At 49.6% G+C, this 24,562-nt stretch overlaps 1 protein-coding gene across 2 annotated transcripts in view; it reads left to right on the top strand.

Moving 5' to 3' along the window:
* The first annotated feature begins 12,475 nt into the window (after window positions 1-12,475).
* The window catches only part of lamc3 (laminin, gamma 3), an 89,262-nt gene continuing 77,175 nt past the window's right edge, over window positions 12,476-24,562 (top strand). For both annotated transcript variants that reach the window (XR_009792375.1, XM_061802243.1), the window contains exons 1-2: window positions 12,476-12,988; window positions 20,092-20,396. Coding sequence is in view for 1 of the 2 variants with exons in the window: in XM_061802243.1 (XP_061658227.1) it covers window positions 12,616-12,988; window positions 20,092-20,396 (678 nt within the window). In the remaining variant the exon portion in view is untranslated. The remainder of the gene's footprint in view (window positions 12,989-20,091; window positions 20,397-24,562) is intronic.

Below are 24,562 nucleotides of genomic sequence, written 5' to 3'. Positions count from 1 at the left end.
TTCCAACATATTCCTGGCACCCGTGGGAGGAAGCAGCGGCGCTTTTTGCACAATAGCGAGATGTTAAAGGACCAATGAGAAGGTGTTGCGTAACTGCCTCAATCGGAGCACGTGTCCGCCGGCTGCTGAGCGTAGTCCTGCTTCGCCGTTTGGATCACACCTCCCACAAGACTGCGCGAGACGAGCGCTTACCTCTTTTGCTCAGTCCAGTTTTTGGATGGCGGTTGAAGAAAGGGGGAAAAACCCCGAGTCGTTGGACCTCTTCAGAAAGTCGAATCCCCAAACCTTTATTGTAGTTTTCCATCGCCTCGGTGGAAAATGTCATTGGATCGAGGCGGAATGAAAAACTGTTTTGCGCTGCTTTATACTTTATAATTCAATTCCACTTTAGCCGCGCCGGGTATTGCCGATGCCTCTCGCCTGAAAACATTTTCCGAAGGAGTACAAAAGGTACTCCTTCCATCTGTAAATGTAAAGTTGCCATTTTCGCATGCTGTAAAAATAACTCGTAATGTTGTTTGGTTTTGTCATTTTTAACGATTCATCGCTTCTCCTCCAGCGTTTTCTTCAGCGTCTTCGCACCACCGTTAACTCCACCAGTGGCCTGTCGCAAAGGATTACGGTTTCGTAAAGGCTGCTCTGAAGGACCCCGATCTACGCTCATCGCGGGTTAAAGGTCGCATCGAGGCCTTTACAATCCGAACCGCCTTCCAGGTCATCTCACACGGACCGGGAAACTTCCTAAGCAAGAACCGCAATCTGAGTGCGAGTGGTTTCCCCCGACAGCTGACAAACTGGCGCACGGATCCGCACCGCTTCCTTTGATCGACTAACAGCGAGCAGGGTAATAAAACACCGCAGTGTCCCTTTTGATTGTTATGTTTACCCTTTAGTCCGCCGGCAAACGCGGGCAGCGGTCGAAAACGACGCTTCAGTATACGTCGTCCACTCTTGGGCTCGGTAGCGACGTCCGTTTGCTTTACGCGTCACACCGACTTGGATGAAGTAGCGGAAGAAAAAAAAAAAAAAAAAAACTCCAAGGGCTCAGAGCTAGCGGCCCGCGACCGGCTCCGAGCCCGTGTTTGGAATTGAGACCTTCAAACTATTCCCGGCCGGTTTTTCTCCGTGCCCGGGAAAGGCGGTGGAGCAGATGTATCGATTTATGTAAAGAAGTGCTCCAGCGCGCATCTGCTCCCCTTCAGCGGCTAATGAATCTGACTTGATGTCTTCTGGACGCGTGAGACCGAACCCGCGATCGATGGTCCTCTGCGGGAGACGAGGACTTTGCGCGAAACCCATGCACGACTTCGCAAGCTCGACCGGTCCTCCCGCAACCCGCGACGTAGCCGACCGCGTCAATTGCTTTCACGGAAGATGCCATTAGCCCCTCGTCGTACGCCGACGCGGCGAGATGTTCGCGCGCGGGTTTTCTGATGCATAACCTTTAAATTACTGACATTTCAAAGCCGAGCTCCGGGCAGCGTGTCGTCGGCGCCGACTCCCGACTGCGGGTGCTCGGAAACTTCCGATCCGAGCGCGGTTGAAATCATTAGCGATGCAGCAGTACAACTTATTAGGTAGTCTCCCCCCATCCAGAGGGCAGCGGCACGTACGTATCGGCGCGTCGCAGTCTTGTAGCGCTACATGTTTCATCATATTACATGTATGCTTTGAGATCTAATCCATTTTGCGACCCCGCTCCATCGGGTCTTTTATGCCATCCGTCTTTTTCTCGCTACACGGCGTATCCTCGCTAATGTCGACCTTTACCCAGCCAATATTATGAAATTTGAAAAGTCTCACGGCACTCCGTGTTTCCTTGATTGCAGAGTTGATTTATATTTTTTTGTGTAATTGACGGCCTGCCACCAGAATGCCTTATAGTTGCCGAAACGAAGCTCCTCAACTCTCTTGGAAAAGGTGAAACAGAAATACGTAGGGGAACATTTTATAGAGATCTGTTAGCAAATAGTGAGAGTAAAAAATAGAAAGTTGCGAGGACCAGAAATACTCGAGTCAAGTAGCTGTAAAATGAGAACAGGACAGTCACAAGTATTTGTACTTCCCTCCAGAGAGGCTTTCTCATATCCGGATGTATCGTTTGTTTGAAGCACTTCTCCGTGACAAATCGCTTGGAGCCGCCGAACTTGGCAAAAGTCCCTCTGTCTCCAGTCCGTAATATTAGCGAATGAATCCAAAAAATAATCCCCACCCCCCCCCCCCGCTCACCTGTCTCGCCTAACGACACGTAACCAGGTCAAGCGATGAGGCTGTTCAAGTCGTGAAACGCCAGCGATGACCCGTGCGTCCTCAGTTCGTGGCGCATCCGCGATAGAACTGACGGAAAATCATTGCCCACTGACATCTTCAACCCAAGGACAAAATGGGAAAATGTGTCCTGGTCCAATTCAACTTTTGCCCGTCGTATGATGATGTAATCTGTGGCCCAAAACCCGGCAAAGTTCGTTGGCAGCGTCATGATTTAGTGCGGTGTTCGGACAAAGACTCCCAACGGCACGTGAACAGGGGTGTGCGGACTTTTGATATCCGCTGCGGCTCAACGTTGCGATGGAACAAAAGATCAGATGCTCAAGACGGGGGGGGGGGTTGACCGGCCTCGGCGAGTGATTACGGCCTGATCCTAGTCTTTGGAGAGGCCAATAAGCGCAACGGCGAGCTGACAAATTGCACTATAAATGTCATTAGAAGCCAACAGACAGGGACGGAGCTAATTCCTCGCAGTGATAATCCCTTACGACTCACTCTGAAAACATTATTTGGACTCAGATTTACGGCCAAAAACATTCCGGTCATGTCAGTGCTTTTATTTGGAGATTTAATCCCCTGTGCTGTCTGGCTTAGTGTCACTTAGATGAGGATTGGCTGTGAGGAGGCTGCTGGAACGACAACACCGCAATCACTTACTGGTTGCGATCATGCCCAAAATCTTTAAGAAAAAAAAAAAAAAACTTTCTGCTTGGACGAGAGGGGGGGGGGGTCATATTTCTTAAAACTGGCAGTACCAGAGCGTACGTAGGGTGTCGGGTTTGGTGGTCTCAGCATCGCACCTCTCAGATGATGTGGTTCTGTTGGCTTCATCAAGCCGTGATCTCCAGCTCGATTCGCAGCCGAGTGCGAAGCGGCTGGGGTGAGGATCAGCGCCTCCAAATCCGAGACTGTGGTCCTCAGTCGGGGAAAAAGGGTGGCGTGACCTCTCCGGGTCGGCGATGAGATGCTTCCCCAAGTGGAGGAGTTCAAGTATCTCGGGGTCTTGTTCACGAGCGAGGGAAGAACGGAGCGGGAGATCGACAGACGGATCGGTGCAGCGTCCGCGGTGATGCGGACTTTGTGTCGGTCCGTTGTGGTAAAGACGGAGAAAAGTCGAAAGGCGAAGCTCTCAATTTAACAGTCGATTTACGTTCCTACCCTCACCTATGGGCACGAGCGCTGGGTCATGACTGAAAGGACAAGATCCTAGATACAAGCAGTTTCCTCCGCAGGGTGTCCGGGCTCTCCCTTAGAGATAGAGTGAGAGGTTCGGTCATCAGGGAGGGGCTCAATATCGAGCCGCTACTCCTCCGCATTGGGAGGAGCCAAATGAGGCAGCTGGGGCATCTGATCTGGCTTCGCCTCCCTGGTGAGGTGTTCCGGACATGTCCCAGCAGAAAGAGACCCCGACGACGACCCAGGACACGTCGGAGAGACTTATGTCTCTTGGCTGGCTCGGGAACCCTCCGGAAGAACTGGAAGAATTGGCTGGGGAAAGGGAAGTCTGGATATCCCTGTTGAAGCGACTTCCCCCGCGACCCGTCCCGGAGAAGTGGTAGAGGATGGATGGATGGATGGATGGATGGATGGATGGCGGCACGGTGCACTCTAATTGTGACCTCGTCTGGTCTTAACCTTTTCCAGTATCGAGATTGTTCCGGATCGTCGCAATATTGCGGAGGCGTCCGCTGGTATCAAAACCACGGCAGACAAAGCCGTCGCAATGCCGCAGAAACTTGATTGGCAGAGAACCATCCAATCAGAGACAGAAGGCTTGAAGCGTACCCGTACAGAGAATTAGCAACATTTCTTCTTGCCAGGTAAGTTTATCGCCGCTTGGATTTTGAATCGTTCACTTTCCGCAAAAATGCAACTTCATAGCAATAATATTTAGGGTTGTACCAACACTCCAAATAAGCAAATAAGTCACGCTGCCAATGTAGCAGCCGTGGCTAACGTCGGCTTGTTTACAATGCTAATGCTAACCGTGTTCTCTCACGACTACACGCTTTTATAATCCCATTATGAATTTCCCATAATGTTTGACAACCTCCGAGAGTGCACATTTAGCAATAAATTTGAATAAAAATGAAATTATTTTTTTGTTTGATTAAATGGCTTAATTTGTGGAAAGAAAATCTAGATAAAAGCTTTTTTTTTTTTTTAAACGGGGACATTCGGGTACATCAGTGAGCCAACAAGAAACGCGCCATATGACTTATATTAAATCTAACCAATGTTGAATATAAATGGTGTGAATATGAGCGAGGAGAATGGTAGGAGAAGGAAAAAAATGTGACGCGTCGATGATTAATGGCGTACCTGAACGGGAGCGAAGTAACAAGATGTCCTCTTTAAAGGCGAGACCGGATCGTGTTTATCTGTCACGAAAGGCATAAGAAGCTCCGAGAGCGTTTATGTTATGCCATCAGATAATCGGCGCTCCGCCGTGCTGACGGAATTTTGAATGGTCGACCGGGGGGGGGGGGCGACGTGCAAATAACAGTGTGGAAAATCAGCCGATTTTCTTCTTCTGTCCTCGGGAAGTATTCCGAGCTTCTCCTTTTGTGACATTTGAACGGCTGACGCCGCTTCAAAGCGACGTCGAATCCTAATTTCATACCCTAAACTTGGCCGCGGAACTGAATTTGAAACCCTAACCCAGGCTGGAAACGTTAATTTGAAACCCCAATCTTTGGTCTTAAATGTTCATTTTACACCCCCAACCCTGGCTTCAAACTTTAATTTGAAACCCGACATCACAACCTCATTTGAATTTGACGTTTTCCCTCACAACATCCGTCAACCTTTTCTTTGGTCTTCCTCTCGCTCTCTCTTCCTTGGCAGCTCCGTCCTTGCCATCCGCCTACCGATTTCCTTAGACATGTCCAAACCATCCAAGTCTGCTCTCTCGAACCTCGTCTCCAAAACCTCCAACTTTGGCTGTCCCTCTCGTGAGCTCATTTCGAATCCGATCCAAGCCAGAACCTCAACATTTTCATTCCTGCCACCTCCAGTTCTACTTCCTGTCGTCTCTTCAGTACCACCGTCTCTAATCTGTACATCGGAGACTCTTCTGTCACATGGAAGACCAGACACCTTCCGCCAACTGTTCCACCCCGCTTGGACCCGTTTCTTCACTTCCTTACCACACCACTCTCCGTCGCTCTGGATTGTTGACCCCAAGCATTTGAAGTCGCCCACCCTCGCTATCTCCGCCGTCCCTCTCATCTTCGGCTAATCTTCACTCCTCTCCTTTCCGGCGCGTGCCTCCATCTTTCTAACTCTTCCTCCGCCGGTTTCACTGCAGATCACGATATCATCTGCGACCGTCACGGTCCAAAGGGGATTCCAGTCTAACCTCATCTGTCAACCTATCCATTACGACGGCAAACAGGAAGGGGCTCAGCGCGGATCCCTGATGCACTCCCACCCCTACCTTAAATTCTTCCGACACATCTCACCGCCGTTCTGCTGCCCTCATACACGTCCTGTACTATTCTAACAGATTTCTCTGCCACACCGGACGTGGGCATGCAGTACTGCAGTTCCTTTCTCTCGGTCTACAAAAACACAATGTCGCTCCTTCTGACCTTCTCCGTGGTTTTCCACCAGCATCCTCAAGGCAAATAATGCATCTAATTAATAATAATAATGCAATGGATGGAGGCTCAAAGCCTTAATTTCAAACCACATTTCAAACTTTAACCCCTCTGGTTTGACACCCGCTATACTTTCTCCCTAACCCACTTGAAAAACTCATTTAAACATTACTGCAAGTTTTTTGTGTGTGTGTGCAAGTGTAATTAAAATGATTTTCCTCGCATGCATACGCTCGGGAATGTAAGGACAGTTGAACACAATCCTATAATTTTATAATTTTGCTAATGACTGTCACACCTCCTGGGCAGCTCAAGGAGTCTTTAGTTTTTTTTTCTTCTTCTTCTGTCCTTCTCACAGAGGTCCTTGACTACAAACACATTTGTTTGTTTTGGAAATGAAAGGGACGACCCCCCCCCCCGCACCCCCCCCCCCCCCCGCAGATATTGTTTCCACCGAGAGCCCGGCTGCATAATTATTTAATAAGCGGCCCTGGCATTGTACGGCACGCTTGTTTCCATGATAGCCAATAAGTCGGACAACGCCCCGCCCCACCCAAAATCCTCCCCCGCCCCCCCCCCCCCCCAACCCTTCACTTTTTGCTCACCCGATCTTAATTACGGGCGAGGGACGGCGTGAATTGCGGGGGGGGGGGGGGCGTCGTAAATGCTTACCAAATAACAGACTTGACACCTTTTCGTGAGCCAAAAGCTTTTCCGAACGGCGCCACTCCGGGTCCAAATTGTGGCAGATGTAAATAGAAGGGGGGGAGGGGGGGGGGATGAGCGCAAAATTACAGTTTTAATAAATTTACACGCGTGGCTCCCTTGAAGCCAGGGCGTGCGGCGCATTTAAATGAAGACAATGGGGGGGAGGGGGGGGGGATTAATATGCGGAGTGATTGCTGAACGTGTCTTTCCCGGGCCTGCGGTCGACTCATTATAAAACCAAAGTACATGAAAAGCAGGATGGAGGCGTTTTTTTTTTTTTTTTTTTAAACCACGCGTAGTCGAGAGGGGTGCGTTGGGGGGGGGGGGGCCACGCAGCATTCCGAACGTTGGCTTCAAGGGTGGTTCTCGATACGTTCACTGGACTCCATTAAGTGTCATAGTTAGCAAGAGGGTTTTTTTTTTTCTCCTCCCTTTTGGCCAAATTTGTACTGGGCTAAAGATGGATGAAAAAAATATGGAATCAGTCACGATATGATAACGGGCTACGTTTGAGGTGTAGAAACTGACTTTGAGATAATGATGGTACTTTGGAAGTATACACAAAATGAAGTGGCGTAAAACACGAGATATTAAACGCATAAAGAACGATATTGTGTTGCCCCAAGGTGTGATTGTGAGCGCGGCTGTTTGTCTCTATGTGCCCCGCGATTGGCCGGCGACCAGTTCAGGGTGCCCCGTGCCCGTTGACAGCTGGGATAGGCTCCAGCACTCCCCGCGACCCTCGTGAGGATAAGCGGCAAAGAAAATGGATGGATGGATGGATCTTGTATTGTAGAAGTGTACAAAACGTTTAATGTCTATGAATGGTACATTAGGTGGCGGCACGGTGGAGCAGCTGGTAAAGCGTCGGCCTCACAGTTCTGAGGTCCTGGGTTCGATCCCGGACCCGCCTGTGTGGAGTTTGCATGTCCTCCACGTGCCTGTGTGGGTTTTCTCCGAGTACTCCGGTTTCCTCCCACATTCCAAAAAAAACATCCAACATTAATCAGAGACTCTAAATTGCCCCTAGGTGCGATTGTGAGCGCGGCTGTTTGTCTCGATGTGCCCCGCGATTGGCCGGCGACCAGTTCAGGGTGTACCCCGCCTCCTGCCCGTTGACAGCTGGGATAGGCTCCGGCACGCCATGTGACCCTCGTAAGGATAAGCAGCAAAGAAAATTGATGGGTGGTACATTAGATTTGTAGACTCGAGTCACCGATGGTGTAGTGGTACACTTTGGCGCGAGCAGCGTGGGATCGATTGCCGCTCGGCGATGGTGTCGATGTCTTCCCCTGGCGACCAGTTCAGGGTGTAGTCTGCCTTTCGCCCAAAGCTAGCTGGGATAGGCTCCAGCTTTCCTGTGACCCTTGTGAGGATAAGCGGCTTGGATAATGGATGGATGGATGGATGTGTACAAGTCAACAAATGTGTTTAGGTAGGCGTCTGGACGAAGAAATTTAATATGTGGTTTTGCAAATATGGTATATTAGCAGTATGAAGAATAGTAAACGCAGTATATTTGAAGTGTTTATACAGTATACGGAATATAATAGATGTATTGAAAATATCAATATGGTCGCGCTGATGTACACGATAACAATTTCCAAATGTTTCACCTAAATAATTCACGAGCGCCGCCTCTCCTCGCACGCCACTCGAAAGATTGACACGTTTCCTCAATCAATCTGTTTGTAGTTGCGCCGTTCGGGTATAGAAGTGCAAAGTCGGGAGTTGCTGGCCAAGTCCAGCAACTCCCGACTTTTTCTGGGGGGGGGTTCAAAGCGCTCCCGTGGATGGAATCATGCGAACTAAAGCGGTGCAATTCATGGCGGGGGTGGAAAAGTCAAGGTACAAAAGGCTAAATGCTTTTTTTTTTGTTTTTAAATTTAATTAAATGTAGTCGTTAGCCAAGTGCTCACCAAATTGATAGTTGGGGGAAAAAAAAAAAAAAAAGAAAGCAAAAGTTAATCAAACCTGTGCTTGGGTGACTGGTAGTACCGTATCTACGTTCTGAAATGTAGTGACAGGAAGAACAAAGAAAGGCTCTTCCACTAGAGGGCGGGAGGAAGAGTTCAAATGCTGTCAAGCGCTTGCTAATCATACAACAAAATATCAAGTACAGCTAAAAAAACAAACTAGCATTGTGTTGCCAGCTCCAAACCTTTAAGCATCTCACAGTTTGTGTGAACACAAATTGTAGCAACACATGTGGACAGACAATTAAACAAATCTCACAGGCAGATAATGTAATGTAACCCTAAACTCTACAAGCAAAAGAGTACCGTAATTTCCCGCCTATAAGCCGCGACTTTTTTCACTCGCTTTCAATGCTGCGTTTTATGCGGTGATGCGGCTAATTTGTGCATTTTTTCTAACGGCCGGAAGGGTGCACTCGAGCGGAAAAGGTCAGTGAGACCGGTGGAATATATGTGCAGAAGAAGTGACTTTTACCAGTATCGTTTTTTTTTTTTTTTTTTTTTTACCGGACCTGTTAGTGCTGCGCTAGCATTAGCGGTGCGCTAGCATTAGCGCTGTGCTAGCGTGTTGCTGCTGTGTTACTGCCGCATTTCAGTGATTTTTAACAGTAAGGTTTTTTTTTTTCCACTGACGCTGTTAGCGCCGTGCTAGCGTGTTACTGCCGCATCCGAGTGGTTTTTACCAGTATGTTGTTTTTTTTTTTTTTTCCCGGCCCTGTTAGCGTCACACTAGCGTGTTACTGCTGCCTCTCAGTGAATTTTACCGGTATGTTTTTTTTAATTTTTTTAAACCGGCCCTGTTAGCACTGTGCTAGCGTGTTGCTGCTGTGTTACTGCCGCGTTTAAGTGATTTTTAACAGTGTGTTTTTTTTCCCGGCCCTGTTAGCGCCGCGCTAGCGCGTTACTGCCGCATCTCAGTGATTTTTTTACCAGTATGTTGTTGGTTTTTTTACCGCCCCTGTTAGCGCCGCACTATCATGTTACTGCCGTGTCTCAGTGATTTTTACCGGTATGTTTTGTTTTGTTTTTTTAACCGGCCCTGTTAGCGCCACACTAGCATGTTTCTGCTGTGTTACTGCCGCGCCTCAGTGATTAAAGTATGTTGTTGTTTTTTTTAACCGGCTCCGTTAGCGCTGTGCTACCGTGTTGCTACTGTGGAGCTGCTGTGACCGTTTTTTTTTTTGTTTTTTGTTTTTTTAACCAGCCCTGTTCATGCTACCGTGTTAAGCTAAGATAAGGTATAAAAACTCTTTCTGTGTACCGTCTTTCTTTGTAAATATCTCGTGTTTCAATGTGGCTTTTACACAAGTGCGGCTTATGCGTGTACCAAATAGTATTTCCTTTATAAATGTTCTGGGTGAGGTTTATAATCCGGTGCACTCTGTAGGCCGGAAATTACGGTAATTTAAAAGGACGAGTTGCCGGGAAAACAATGAAAGTTTCCCCGTGAAAGGTTGCATTTTTCTCTTTCATTTTCCTTTTTATAGACTTCAACATTTTCTGGGCCGAGTATTTCGACGCTTATAGCGCGAGGCCGTTTCTTCGCTCCGTAAGAATGCACTTCACAACAAGACAGCATAAAAGTGTTTCCGTGTTAAAACCCCGGGAAAAGAAAGGGGGAAAAAAAAAAACAACAACAACAAACCCTGTTTTATTTATGAAACTAGAATAAACACCAGAGCCCCGAGTTTTTGATTATTTGGCGGAGTATGACGGATGGTTTTCTATTCACGGTCCCTGTGCAATTGTGTACGAGGCATCCATTAGTGGCGTTCGCTCGGAGGAAAAAAAAAAAACACAACGTGAGCGACCATTCATCCATTAGCTTTGGTTATGAATTCGACGGCGGCACTCAAAAAAAAACTCCTACACGGGAGAACACGTAGGCTGAAGTGTCGTTGAAGCGCGGCCGTGCCCGCTAATGATGTCACGCTCGGTTGAAAAGAAGAGCTCGGAGAGGAACGCCGACGACGTCTGCCAAGTGCCGACGCCAAACAAAGTGCGGATGGATCGACCTCGCGTTGGAAGGCGTTCATCTCGCTTACTGTTTCCCGGACCTTTTCGTCACAGCAGAGATTCAGCGGTGTGCCGCCAGACAAAATGGAGGATCCTAAAGCACCGCCACTGTGCGTGTAGCACGCAATTAGCAATTAGCCACAAGCTTAACACAATGCGGGACGTTAGCATACTGTTCTCAATGAAGATTTTACGTCTTGCACGTCTTATAAGGTATAGTTCCGATAAACAGAAATGTCGCTTGTTCTATGTCCTTGTTGCTATGTTGTTCCTTGTTCTTTGTTCTGAATGTCGAGCTAGGGCAGCACTGTTTTTACACACTTGTCTATTAAAGCTGATTCTGATTATGAAGGTACGTTACATAAACAACGGTATTCAGTAGTTAAATTGTTCAAAACAAACCATCTTCGCATGAGGCTCATCCATCATATTAGCTAGCATGCTAGTCTAGGGAACAAGCTAGCGCAAACTGATGTGGCATGACACGAGCTAGCAAGCTATTCGTAATTTCGTTGTAGTTTTATTAAAAGTAGAATGAAGAGCTGTTTTCCATTCTTGTTCTTGTACTTTATTTTATTAGCATTAGCCAAGGAGCGTGACCTTCCCAGGCCAACGCGTGTTGGATCCTTGATCCTGTTCACTTCCTTATGATCTCTTACGTTGAGTAATTAAGTTAACATTTTTTGGCGCAGTCAAAGAAAAACATACTTAATTTTATCATATTCAAAGTTTTCTAGTTTTGTTAGCTCTTCTATGACGTTTCGCATTGTGCGTTAACTTTAAGCTAGCGTCCATTTGTAAGGCAACTTATGTGGTTCTGCTAAATCCACAACGTGTCATTTTCAAGTTTCAGAGTGAACGTCGAGAGAGCGCCAATAACCTGCTTGATTAGCATTAGCCAAACAAGCGCTCGACTGCGCGCCGCTACCGTTTGGACGCGTGGAAGCCATAAGCGAACGGTACGTATTCAATCCGCAAAAGAGGTCTGTGCCGAGCCACAGTTTAAAGCCTGAGAACGCCAGAAGAACTGACAGCTAACTGATGTGGCCCCTATTTTTCCTCTTTTCTCCGATTCACAAAGCGCTTGCCTGACTGAAGACAGCCTCGATAAATCAAGGCAACGGCACGGCGGCGTGTGCGAAACTTTGCCGTAAACCCCCCGTCGGATCGTAAACGCGAACCCTCCCGACGCATCCGTCCGACCCCCGGCTGCCTTTGTTTGCGCGACGTAATTGTCTTATTTCATCACTTATTTATTTCTTTATTTTACAGATCCGTGCGCCGTTCGAATGCATCATTGATCCCCGCGAGCGCTTATGGAGCTTTAGGGGCGGCTTATGAATCTTTCAATGCGTCTTTTCCCTTTTTTTTTTTAAACAAAGATACCGGCGCTGTTTTATAGTCAAAGAGTTCCTTCCGTCGTGAAAAGCAAACGTGAGCAAGTGGGATATAGGCGGGCGGAAGAGAATCCGACACGGTGAATCACTGGAATCTTCCCATCGCCAATCATGAAAAAATTGAACCCGCAGAGCCAATCAAGAGTAAGAAAATTCTAGACCGCCACCAGCCTTTGAGCCGTCTTTGATCCTGACTGGGATGCGGTTAGGAGTACACGGTGAACAACTCTCCAGTAGAAAAGCCGCGGCCTGGATTCAGACCTCTGACTTGAAAATGGTGCGGCGGCCGTACGAACCACTCACCACGGTGCCAGTCGGGAAGAAGACAAAAGAACGAGAAGAGCTCTTTGGTGAAGGGTTTGAAGCTTCTCGCGTTCCACCAGCAGGTGGGGGAATGCTCCTGGTCTGGCGTGGTCACCCCACCCGACCTCCCCCCCCCCCCACCCCCCCACCCCACCCCGCGGAACCTCCTCCGATGAGAGGAGTTCCCGCGTGGACCTTCGCAGAGGGGGAACACATGTTGAGGCCGGGGAGAGAGGATTTTGGCTGCGGGGCGGCACTTTGTGGATTTTCATCTGGCCCATCAAAGTAGTCGAGTGTGAGAAGTGTGGATGTGGAAAGTCGGCGATTGAAGCCGCCCGTGCCGAAATGGACGCCCGTCTCGCTGTGTGGTTTCATCTCCTGGCCCTCCTCCAGCCTCCGGCCCGGGCCTCCATGGATTCCTGCTACGACGAGGAGACGGCCGCCCCCAGCCGCTGCCTGCCCAAATTCGAGAACGTGGCCTTCAACCGGAGCGTGGAGGCGTCCAACGAGTGCGGGTCCCCCCCCGAGGACTACTGCACGCAGATGGGCTCGGCGGCGCGCTCGTGCCACCGCTGCGACGCCTCGGACCCGGGCCTCGGCCACGGCGCCGCCCTGCTGACCGACTTCCACAGGAACGACGAGCCCACGCGGTGGCAGAGCCAGTCCATGTACTTCGGCGTCCAGCACCCGAATTCCGTCAACCTCACCCTCCGTCTGGGTAAGCGCTTCCCGCGACTTGTGTTCACTGTCGTCCGCAGCACCGATGCCCATAAGCAGTCCCGCAGTGTTTGATGTAAATAAATTTGATACACAGAATCGCTGATGCCTTGACTTACAGGCTAAATTGTTCAATGACCACACTCGGAACTCAATGCCATCATTGCGTTCCGGACCCACGTTGAGCGCCTTCTGGTTTGCTAGCGTTAGCCACCATGAGGCGGTACAGACTACGTAAGCCGCAGTAATATTAGTCCTTTGTGTTCAAATGTTATGAAGGATTCCAACAATCAATATCAATCCTATTTATAGTCTATGGAGGTTTGCATTTTATGTTAGCATCAAGCTAGCAGACTTTTCGAAGGAGGAGTTGTGTTGTTGTTTTAAAGATTTAATGGAATGCAATTTGTTTGACGTTTAGTTTGACAGCAAACTTCGACCGTGCACGGCGATCAAAGCTTAAATTTTGTTTTGTTTTGTTCTTATGTTGATTGCTTACAGGATTCTGGTGGTTGTAAAGTGAGTTCACTTTGCTGCTTTATTTATGAAATTTAAAGTTGAAATCGGCCAGCGTGACGTTTTGCATCCAAGCCATTAAAAAGTCAACTTACCAAAAAATAGGTCACGTCCAAAGGTGAGCTCGGTCGATCCAGAGACGCCAATTAGCATTTTGCGCAGTGACGTGCGGGCTCGAGTTTTACGGCGTCGTGGGGGGGTCAGGGCACTTATATAATCCGCCCAGTCTGCCTCCGTTTTGGATGTTTTTCCATAATGGTCTTTCTTATTGTCTTTGGTTTTTCGGACATCTCAGTAGATTCATGCCAAAGCCAAACTGTGACTCGAGTGCTTTATTTGTGTCGTTTGTGTTACTTCCTGGTTCACGGAGGGCGGCAGATCCACTTGAACTTTTGCAAAATACTATCGGCCAACTTTGATAATGTTCTCTTTTTTTGGGTGCCGGAGCTTTAGAGCGTTCTATGTTTCCATTTTCCATCTCCAGGAATAGACAGAAAGCTCGCCCTGGTAATAGCTCTGATAATAATAACGACATAATTGAATAGGGATAGTTTGGAGTGGTTCTGGTGAGGGGATTTCACGGGGAAAGCGCTTTAGCTTCAACGCTCGGGCTTCAGTGCCACTTTGGCGTCGGCACTCGGGCGCGCTCGTCTCTGCGCGTTCGCCGTCCCGCCCGGCCACCGGCGCGGAAGCGCTTAACGCAGAACAGCCGCGCTACACGGCGCCGGCCGCGTGAAAAGGGTTTGACACGGACACGGCTTAAAGTCGGAATTCGGAAGCAAGAAGCCGCCGCCGCCCCCGCCGCCCCCGCCGTCTCCCCGAGGGGCTCGTTCGAGAGTTTTGATGGGGAGGATTTGAAGTAATGAGGAGGATACGGAGTTTTTTTTTTTTTTTTTTTGACAAGGCCGGATAGCGACGGGGGGCAACTTTTGCCCATTTTTGTGTCAGCCCGCATTACGCCGCGTAAAGACGCGGCGCAGACCTCGGCCAAGGCTTCGACACGGGTCGCCTGCAATATTAATGCCTTTGCGTCTGTGATCCGAGAACGAAATATTCCAAGATCCGCGCGTCAACGTGATGGACCGAGAGTCGACGGGGACTCAACGGTACGAACGTGGAAAACAGGATGTTCCTTGTTAGGCTTGGAATTGCTGCCTCACGTCACGTAAACAAGCGATCGGGATCAGATGGGAAGGAAACCTCCTCTGGTCCCAGCTGCTTCTCAGATGGATTTGATTCACTTTGAATTTTTGGCTGTCGGGATCAACAAATCGAGCGTAATCTTGCCTGACGGGCTTGGAAGGCTATTCTTGCTTGCTAATCAAAACAGTAGCAAATACTAAATTAGTCTCTAATATCAATTAAAGTATGTAATAATAAGTAAGGGCGGCACGGTGGATCAGCTGGAAAGCGTCGGCCTCACAGTTCAATCCCGGACCCGCCTGGGTGGAGTTTGCATGTTCTCCCCGTGCCTGCGTGGGTTTTCTCTGGTGGGTGGGCACTCCGGTTTCCTTCCACATCAAAAAAAAAAAACACGCAACAATAATTGGACACAAAATTTCCCCAAGGTGTGATTGCGAGTGCGGTTGTTTGTTTCCATGTGCCCTGCGATTGGCTGGCGACCAGTTCAGGGTGTACCCCGGCTCCAGCACGCCACGTGGCCCTCGTGAGGATAAGCGGAAAAGAAAATTGACGGATGGATGTGTCGAAACGAGTCGTTGATGGTGTAGTGGGACACTTTGGTGCGGGCGGGCAGCGTGGGATCGATTCCCGCTCGGCGATGGTGTCGATGTCTTCCCCTGCGACTGACTGGCGACCAGTTCAGGGTGTAGTCTGCCTTTCGCCCAAAGCCAGCTGTGATAGGCTCCAGCTTTCCTGTGACCCTTGTGAGGATAAGCGGCTTGGATAATGGATGGATGGATGGATGTGTACAAGTCAACGAATGTAACCAAAAAAACAGCAAATGCCAAATTAATCTCAAAGTATGTATTTTTCCTCGTGTTTTAAACACGTTTGATGCACATTATGGAAGTTGCTCTTACGATATTTCGGGACAATAACGACAATTAACGGTACGGCAGAATCTGACGTGGTACGAACCGAAACAACAAAAAAAAGGCCGAAATAGCCTCCAAGATGAATTCAAGTGTGTCGGGAAATTTTGGGGAAGCCCGTGTTGTCAAAATCTTTCCTACACATTATTAAAGATGATCTCATGTTAGGCGGTAATAATGGAAATAATTAGCATTCCAGTACAAAATAGCACGTTGCTAACCAAAACGGCAGCACCCTACAATTGCTCACAGCCACTTTTTGGGGGTTTTAAACTCCATTTTCACTCGGCGCAAAATCATCGCACACCGCTCATATTAGTTCAAAAAGCCGTCCTCCATCTACAGTTGAGTAAATAAACTCCCACCCCGTGGGGGGATAACTATTTGTAGAAATATGAGCATCTTTTTTTTTTTTTTGTCAGTCCCCGCCGCCGAGATGCGTTCCAAAGTGCTGCGAAAGGTGAATGTGGAGCTGATGGATGGTGAAAAATGTCAAGGACTTTTTTTTTTTTGGTGAGTTTTTTTTTTTTTTTTTTTTTTGCGAGGCTCAGGAAGTGGACGTTTTTTTCTTTTTTCTCTTCCTTTTCAAAGTTTGCAGCAGCATGTAGCTGCTTTCGACGCGTTGTTGTTGTGTGCAATTGAAGAGTCCAAACTGGGGGAAAGCGCCACCGCCGACACTGCTGAAAAGGAGAGTTTTGATGGATGCTCTGCCGCCCTTTACAGCCGACGCACCCGAACTAAGATCGTTGCGACGCGGGTGAGAACGACAAATAGTAGAAGTACAGTTTTGTGTACGTAAAAACGACTGGTAACAACAGGAGATGTGCTAATTCAACACAATATCCATCCATTTTCTTTGGCTGGCGCTTATCCTCACGAGGGTCGCGTGCAGTGCTGGAATCTGTCAACGGGCAGGAGGCGGGCGGGGTACACCCTGAACTGGTCGCCAGCCAATCGCAGGGCACATCGAGACAAACAACCAATCACAATCACACCAATTTAGAGGGTCCAATTAATGTTGCGTGTTTTCGGGATGTTGGAGGAAACGGGAGCGCCCACCCGGAGAAAAGCCACGCGGGCACGGGGAGAACGTGCAAAGTCCACACGGGCGGGGCCGGGATCGAACCGGGGTCCACGGAACTGTGAGGCCAACGCTTTACCAGTGCTGCCCTCAACAGAATATGTCAAAGAAAATCAAGTTTTGGGGGGAACCTGCCGTACGTTATATATGTGAGCGTATTGCATTCATCCATGCATCCATTTTCTTTTGCCGCTTATCCTCACAAGGGTCGCGGGGAGTGCTGGAGCCTATCCCAGCTGTCAACGGGCGGGAGGCGGGGTACTGGTTGCCAGCCAATGTAGTGCGTTCACTTTTATAAAAACATTTTCCCGAGTAATTTTTTTTAGGCTTTTTTTTTTTCCCGGTATTTTTTAAGTTTAAATTTTTTTTTCTGCGTTTTATTATTATTATTATTTTTTCCCGAGTAATTTTTTTCCTGTTTTTACGAGTAAAACTTTTTTTTAAAAAAAACTTTATTTCCATTTTTCATCATATTTCTTGTCATCATTCTCGATAAAGGTAGTAAAAGTTAAAAAGTCACCAGACTATTAAATACTTAAGTACATACACCAGAAAAATCTACTCAAGTCCAGTAAACCCTCTCTGTACGAACAGAAAAATCCAAAGTACGTCACGCTACCCATCTGGATGCTGGCAGGGGGGGGGGCGGTGGGGGGTCCGGACACATTTGTTGCCTTTTTTTTGCCTTCTCCAATGGAAACGCGCGCTCGTCCGCGGGAGAGCCGGAATGACAAAACACGGCGTCGGGAGTCCGGCGGCAAGCAAAATACGACGAGGGAGGAGGCAGCGGTGGGGGGGGGTGGCTAAGAAGAGGTCCGCTTGAAGTGTGCAGCTGGTTCTCGTTGGGCCCAGTCAAACAACACCAACATCCTGTCTTCCATTTAAAACAACAACGCCTCCCAAAACGGGCTGGGGGACAACAAATCAATGAAAAATACGGCTGGAAACCAGACAAACGTGTCCCAAATAGTTTAGTCTGGGTGAGGGCGTTCGCCAGGTCAAATTCTTCCCAAAGTGCCGTTTTCTGGCAGCCAAATAAGATCTCGATGAATACATCAACTCCGCGGGAGCCACTTGAAAAGTCCGTTGATCATCTTCTCGATGGTTCCGGTGCTGACTTTGGCATTTTCCAGGCGGGCCGGGTCAGATCTGGACTGTCGGTGTCCATGGATCCTTCAAGATTTGTATCAAGTCCATTCAGAGATATTTGGAAACGTGTTCCGCCTGTACTGAATTGCCGAGATGTATTCTTCACCTTCCGAGTTTTCCAGGTTCACGTTTTTCCGTAATTTAGAACAAAATGAACGCCGGATATTGAAGGATTTCATAATCCCAATGCTTGAGGTAGCTCGGATCACCGTCGGTTTATTGGCAGAACCAGTTGTACTTTTCCATCAGTTTGATTCCGCGGTGTAAATCCAACATCATGTCAAGACCCAAATTCTCCTGGGCGGATCGGCGGAGCCACCTCGGCCAGAAAAATCCGGACACCGGCAGACCGAAAGACATGAAGTCAACCGTAAAGCTGCCGTATTCATAAAGTCGAACCCAATTGATTCCTACGTAGTTCTCACCTGGTTTCAATAGTCACCGACGATGTCGTGGTACACACACGCCTGCCGTTGTCGCGGGCAGCGCGGGATCGATTCCCGCTCGGTGATGGCGTCGATGTCCGCCCTGCGACCGGCTGAGCGTAGTCCGCCTGAAGCCCGAAGCCAGCTGGGATAGGCCGCAGCTTTTCCCGCAACCCTTGTGAGGATAAGCGGCTTGGATCATGACGGGACTCCTGGTTTCAACCAGCTGAAAAACCAAAGACCGGATTTGGTATGATTAAATAACGACAAGCCTTGAGGTAGCTGAGCCCGGATCAATAATCCTTTGTTTTCGGGACTAGTTGCAGTTCTCCATCATTTCCCTCCCTCGTCGGGAGCCATCGATCGTCTCGGCGCGTCTCGCGTTAGCGACCGGAGCTACGTCAACGCCGCAATCAATCCGAAACGGGCGCCCTGACCGGCCGTCCGGATCGCCAGCCGTTCAACGCGGAATGGCCGGAACGGCACAAATAACCTTCGCGGATGCAACTTTGCATCTGGGGGAGGGGGTGGGGGGGGGGGGGGGCGCACATCCGGCATTTTTGGTCGTGAGCCGTGGCTCGATGCCGGCAGGGCTGCGGCGGCCTCACGCTGGGAGTAAATGAAAGTTTAACGATCTCTCGGCTCCGAGAGGAAAGAAACCATTACGGACGGTTGCGAAAACAAGCGCGTCGGCCGTACCTGCGGGGGGGGGGTCGTGTCTAACGATGTAGGACAAATTTCCCCACAGACGAGCCGATGCAAGCGAGAGGACAATACGTACACAGCGCGCGGCACAATTACAGGCCTCGTACGTCTTTCGTTAGAGGGGCGCTCGCGGAAATGACAGACGACAAACTCCGAGAGACGAGTGGAGCGTCCTTGTTTTTGTTTGGAGAGCCCACGGGCGGACGGCGTCTGGCGCCCCCGCGTGCATTTCGCCACCTGAACCGGATCGACGTGGAATCCGCCTGCCGATCTTTATTCCTTTGAAAAAGGAATGGGAAGGTTCTCGTTTTGGGTGCAGCAAGCCGTCCATTTTTTTTCTTTTTTTTATACCTATCAGTGAAATTCACCTCGAAATCGGTGGTTCCCAAAGTGGGGTCCACGGTCCGCGAAGCGGGTGAAAACCGTCTTCCCGGGGGGTCCGCCGCGCGATATCTGAGACAGAGCAATAATAGAATATTTTTCTGAAGAAACAAACAAAATTCGTTTTCTCCTGTCCCTTCGTTACTAAAACTAAACTAAATCGTCTGGAAGCTGATGGTGATGTGCAAATTGCCCTTTCCAGCGTTGAACCACGTTTTGATTTCCTGTTCAAAAATAAAAGACGAGCGCACGTGAGCCACTAAAATCGAGTATTTCTTTGTCCAGCACTACATTGTTGGCGAAAAGTTGAGGTCGGGGGTCCGGGAGATTTTTTTTTTTGAACGACTCACTGGGGTTTCCGCGCCCAGGTTGACTTGGGGAACCGCTGCTCTAAATCCGACTAGAACTTGTTTCTCCCGTAACAGAGGTCAAAATTGGACTTGGTATGCGCAGGAGTATGAGGTCTAATAAACAAACTCTCTAAAACTGGCTGTGTTCAAAAGTCAAAGTTTTTGGGAAGAAGGACGAATTAGGGAACGGTAGCGGAAACGCAACCAGGCGGCCTTCTTCGACGTAATCCTCTTGTTTACGGCGGCGCGTCGTGAGATTCTTCCCGTTCTGTGCCTCGATTCGATAAATGTCGACAAAGACCGGCTCGCACGAGGTCTTACTGAACCAGCCGGTCTTGGGTTCACGTTTGCTCAGTCGCGCGCGCTGTATTTGCATCTGGTTCATTTTGTTTTGCCGGGTTTGGGTCTTTCACTCCAGCTGATCCAAAGCGTGTGTTCCGCAGGGAAGGCCTTCGAGATCACCTACATCCGGCTGAAGTTCTACACCAGTCGGCCGGAGAGCTTCGCCATCTACAGGCGCGCCGTGGCGGACGGACCGTGGCTGCCCTACCAGTTCTACAGCGCCTCCTGCGAGGAGACCTACGGCAAGCCGGCCGGCGGTTTCCTGCGGCTGGGCGACGACGAGAGGACGGCTTTGTGCACGGACGAGTTCAGCGACATCGCCCCGCTCACCGGCGGAAACGTGGCCTTCTCCACCCTGGAGGGACGACCCGGCGCCTACAACTTCGACCGGAGTCTCGTCTTGCAGGTCAGCCGTCGGAGTCTTGAGGATTTGCTGTCGAAAAGGTTTAGTCGTCGGGGGTCGGCACATTTTTGCTCACGTATATTGAGTGCGCGAGGTCGGGTCAAATGATTTCACGGAGGCGGGCACCCCACCCCCAATCGTGGGAAAAAAAAAAAAAAAAAATATGAAAGATGATTCTGATTCTGAAAATGTTTTTATTATTACCTGTACCTGTGGTTCTGCGTCTTTTTGCACCAAGTACCACCTAAACAAAGTCTGTACCCGGAGAAAACCCTCGGGGCCTCGGGGAGAACAGGGGTTGGAAGTCCTCAGAACTGCGAGGCCAAACTCTGGTGCAAAATGCACCAGAAGCGCACCTACGTTCAATTAGGAATATATTTTAGCTGGGCGGCACGTTGGATCAGCTCGAAAGTGTTGGCATCGCTGCTCTGAGATCCCGGGTTCAATCTTGGACCCGCCCGTGTGGAGTTTTGCATGCCCGACCCCGTGCCTTGCGTGGGTTTTCTCCGGGCACTCTGGTTTCCTCCCACATCCCCAAAACATGCAACATTAATTGGACACTCTCAATTGCCCATAGGTGTGACTTTGTCTCGACGTGCCCTGCGATTGGCTGGAAACCAGTTCAGGGTGTCCCTTGCCCCCCGTCCGTCGACAGCTGGGACAGGCTCCGGCACTCCACGTGGCCCTTTTGAGGATAAGCGGCAAAGAAAATGGATGGATGGCACACTAGATATGTAGACACGGGTCGCCGATGGTGCAGCGGTACACACACCTCCCTTAGGCAGCGTGGGATCGATTCCCGCTCGGGGACGGTGTCGATATCGTCCCCTGCGACTGACTGGCGACCAGTTCAGGGTCTAGTCCGCCTTTTGCCCAAAGCTAGCTGGGATGGGCTCCAGCTTTCCTGTGACCCTTGTGAGGATAAGCGGCTTGGATAATGGATGGATGTGTACAAGTCAACAAATGCAACCGGTTCAGGGTGTCCCTTGCCTCCCGTCCGTCGACAGCTGGGACAGGCTCCGGCACTCCCTGCGACCTTTGTGTGGATAAGCGGTTTCCTCAGAGGTAACCGCCGATTGTTTCACGACTCTCGGCATCTCCTGACCCGAAATGAAACCCGAAGGCCGGAGGTTCTGGCGTTAGTTAATAATTCACTCATTCATGATGGATTTTCTTTTGGGGGGGACCAGAACTAGGGTCTGACTTCTTTCTGTAGACCAGTACGCGGAGCAGCGGGGAAACGAGACGCGTTGATCGGCGCAAATGACTGAGAAATGTTCAACGCGCAACCTTCCGTTCAAGCGACGCCATTCGGAAAGCTTTTCAGATCTTTTTTTGGAGGAGGTTGCAGAGATTTAGTTCTAAAAGGGGGTCTTAATTGTCAGCCCTCCAGACACGGAGCGACGCGTGTTGTCTAATGTGAGATTATCGCAGCCTCCGAGCAGGTAGTTATTAAAAAAAAAAAATCATCATAATAATCAAATAAAACCATCCTCCCACTCCGCACAATCTTCCACGCGAGTGTCAAAGTGACACAATTGGCAGGCTGGAACGGGCTCGAAATAAACCCCGTGAATGTTTTTTGCGTCAAACTCTTCCCTCCTCCTTTGAAAACCTCCCCGCGTAGCCGCCGTACGTCCTTTCTGCGCGCCCGTCATTATCGCTTCGGTACCGGCGCTGGTGTCAAATTCTCATGCGCGCGTTCAATGGTGAAGGATTTGGACGAAAATTCCAATTCGAAGGAAGTACACGTGGGGGGCGGGGGGGGGTGGTCCTCAGTTTATGGCACGTATTAATTAACGTACACGTGAGGTATTAATCCAAGACGTGGGATACTGGATCGGGTTTTTAAATTGGTGCAAGATTTAAGTCCTGTTTTTTTTTTTTTTTTAACATTGAGGATCTGGAAAAGGTTCTTGCGCAGCACTGTTTTGAAACATGAAACCATACTTCTATCGCATATCTGTAATCCGCTTTGTTTCGGAGTCACCCAGTCCAAAGTTGACTCCAAACGCTGCTTCCTCGGATTCTGGCCCGGGTTTTAGAGTCCCCAATTCAATTCTAATATTTAATGTTCAGATGTTCAGATTCCCCAAAATTTTAGAACAGGAATTCACGAATTGAAGACCATTTTACATATTTACTTGGAACCCGAAGCGTCGGCCTCACAGTTCTGAGGTCCCGGGTTCTATCCCGGACCCGCCTGCGTGGAGTTTGCACGTTCTCCTCCGTGCCCGCGTGGGTTTCCTCCGGGTGGGCACTCCGGTTTCCTCCCACATCCCAAAAACATGCAATGCAATTCATCGGACACTCTAAATTGCCCGTAGGTGCGATCGCGAGTGCGGCTGTTTGTCTCCACGTGCCCTGCGATTGGTCTGGAAACCCGTTCAAGGAGTACCCCGCCTCCTGCCCGTTCACAGCTGCGATCGGCTCCAGTGCTCCCTGCGACCCTTGTGAGGATAAGCGTCTCAGAAAATAGATAGGTGGATACTTGGAACCTGCCCATTTTTTGGCCGACTTAAGCGATTCCATGCCTCATATCCTACACATCAACATTTCAATTCATCCCACAGCCTTTCAGTTTTTCAGGATTCTTGCTCGGTTTTCACAAAAGTGGCGCCGTCCAGTTGGTTTTAGTGTTTTTTTTTTTTTTTATTCTTTCATGCTATAACATAATTTACTGAAAATCGTTTCGCAAACCAGCAAATTTACGGCACTCTAGTTTGACAATTTAATTTAACACAGCCGCTGTGGACTGAAAATAGGAAGAACCGAATGGCACAAAAATGTCTCCAGGAGGTCCTTAAGGTCAAAAACGTCGGATTGTAGTTGGTGGCTTGTCAGCACTTCCTGATTCTTCACTTCTCGCCTCGTGGCACCTTGGAAAACTCCTTCATGCGCTTAACATCCCCGAGAATATAAGCTTTCGGAACGGAGCGCCGAAGGACTCCGCCCCGCTTGAGCATCCGCCCACCGCTCGGGTCCGCAGCCTCCCGCCGAGCGAAAGACGGCAGCCTTCCCTCCAGCCTGATCCCCTTTTAAGCTGGGAAAAGATGGCGAGGCGGCCGCGGCCCCGTCATCTCCTCAGCCTTAAGCCGCGCCGAGCGGCGGAATAAAGACCCCCCCCCCCCCCCCCTTCGCGGCCGCGGTGCGAGTTCCCCCGTGCGCCCGCTGGAAGAGAAAATAGAGAGCCAGCGCACGATTGGATTATCCCGAGGCGACGGCGCAGGGCGGCTGTCAAGTGCCAAGTGGCGAGGCCGTGCGAGATCTGTACATACAAGTGGATTTGCAATTCTAGAGATTTCTCTTCTTTCACCCCCGCGAGAATAAATTAATCGACACAATTGGACCTTCCGGGGCTCTTCAGAATCCGTTACGATGGAAGATGATCTGAAAATGAGGAGGACTTACACGGCGGCGGAGGAGGTCAGAAAAATCAAAGCCACTGGAACGGAAACTAAATATCCCAAATCAAGCCACGACGGGATGTTTCTTCTTACCGGGCAATTTTGATAGAAGAGAATTTCACATGCTTCAAGTCATTTTTTTTTTTTCCATTGTATTGGCTGATGATTTTGCCCAAATTATTATATGATTCCTCACGTGACTTTTGGGTCTTTGGTCTTCTTTTGTGATCCTTATCAGAATCGACGTGCGAACCAGTTTCTTTAGTGCCGCTGTTTCATCCATCCATCGATTTTCTACCGTTTTTCCGGGTCGGGTCGCGGGGGAAGTAGCTTCAGCGGGGGCACCCAGACTTCCCTTCCCCCAACCACTTCTTCCGCCGGCTCTTCCGGAGGGATCCCGAGGCGTTCCCAAGCTAGCCGAGAGACGTAGTCGTCCTCGGGGTCTCTTTCCGGTGTGACGTGCCCGGAACACCTCACCGGGGAGGTGTCCAGTTCAAATCTCCATAATCAATATTGAGAGAGAGGTTTTCCCAGTTTTCTTCCTCCGTTGTCGTCTCAACGTGGCCTAACATGACTCTGTTGGCTCAACATCGACAGAGGCCTCGGGGTTCAGATCGTGTATTTGTCAGGGGGTTTTGAACACTCGCAACGATCAGTTGGTGATTTCCATCATCGGGGCGCTTAGTCCTTAGGTCAACATGCAAATGGTAAACCGCCTCCATTCCCGGGATGCGGCTGGACGGGTAATCAATGGATTAATGC

The sequence above is a fragment of the Syngnathoides biaculeatus genome, chromosome 17 (genome assembly GCF_019802595.1).
Source record: "Syngnathoides biaculeatus isolate LvHL_M chromosome 17, ASM1980259v1, whole genome shotgun sequence".
NCBI lineage: Eukaryota > Metazoa > Chordata > Actinopteri > Syngnathiformes > Syngnathidae > Syngnathoides > Syngnathoides biaculeatus.
This window is presented reverse-complemented; position numbering and strand designations above follow the sequence as displayed.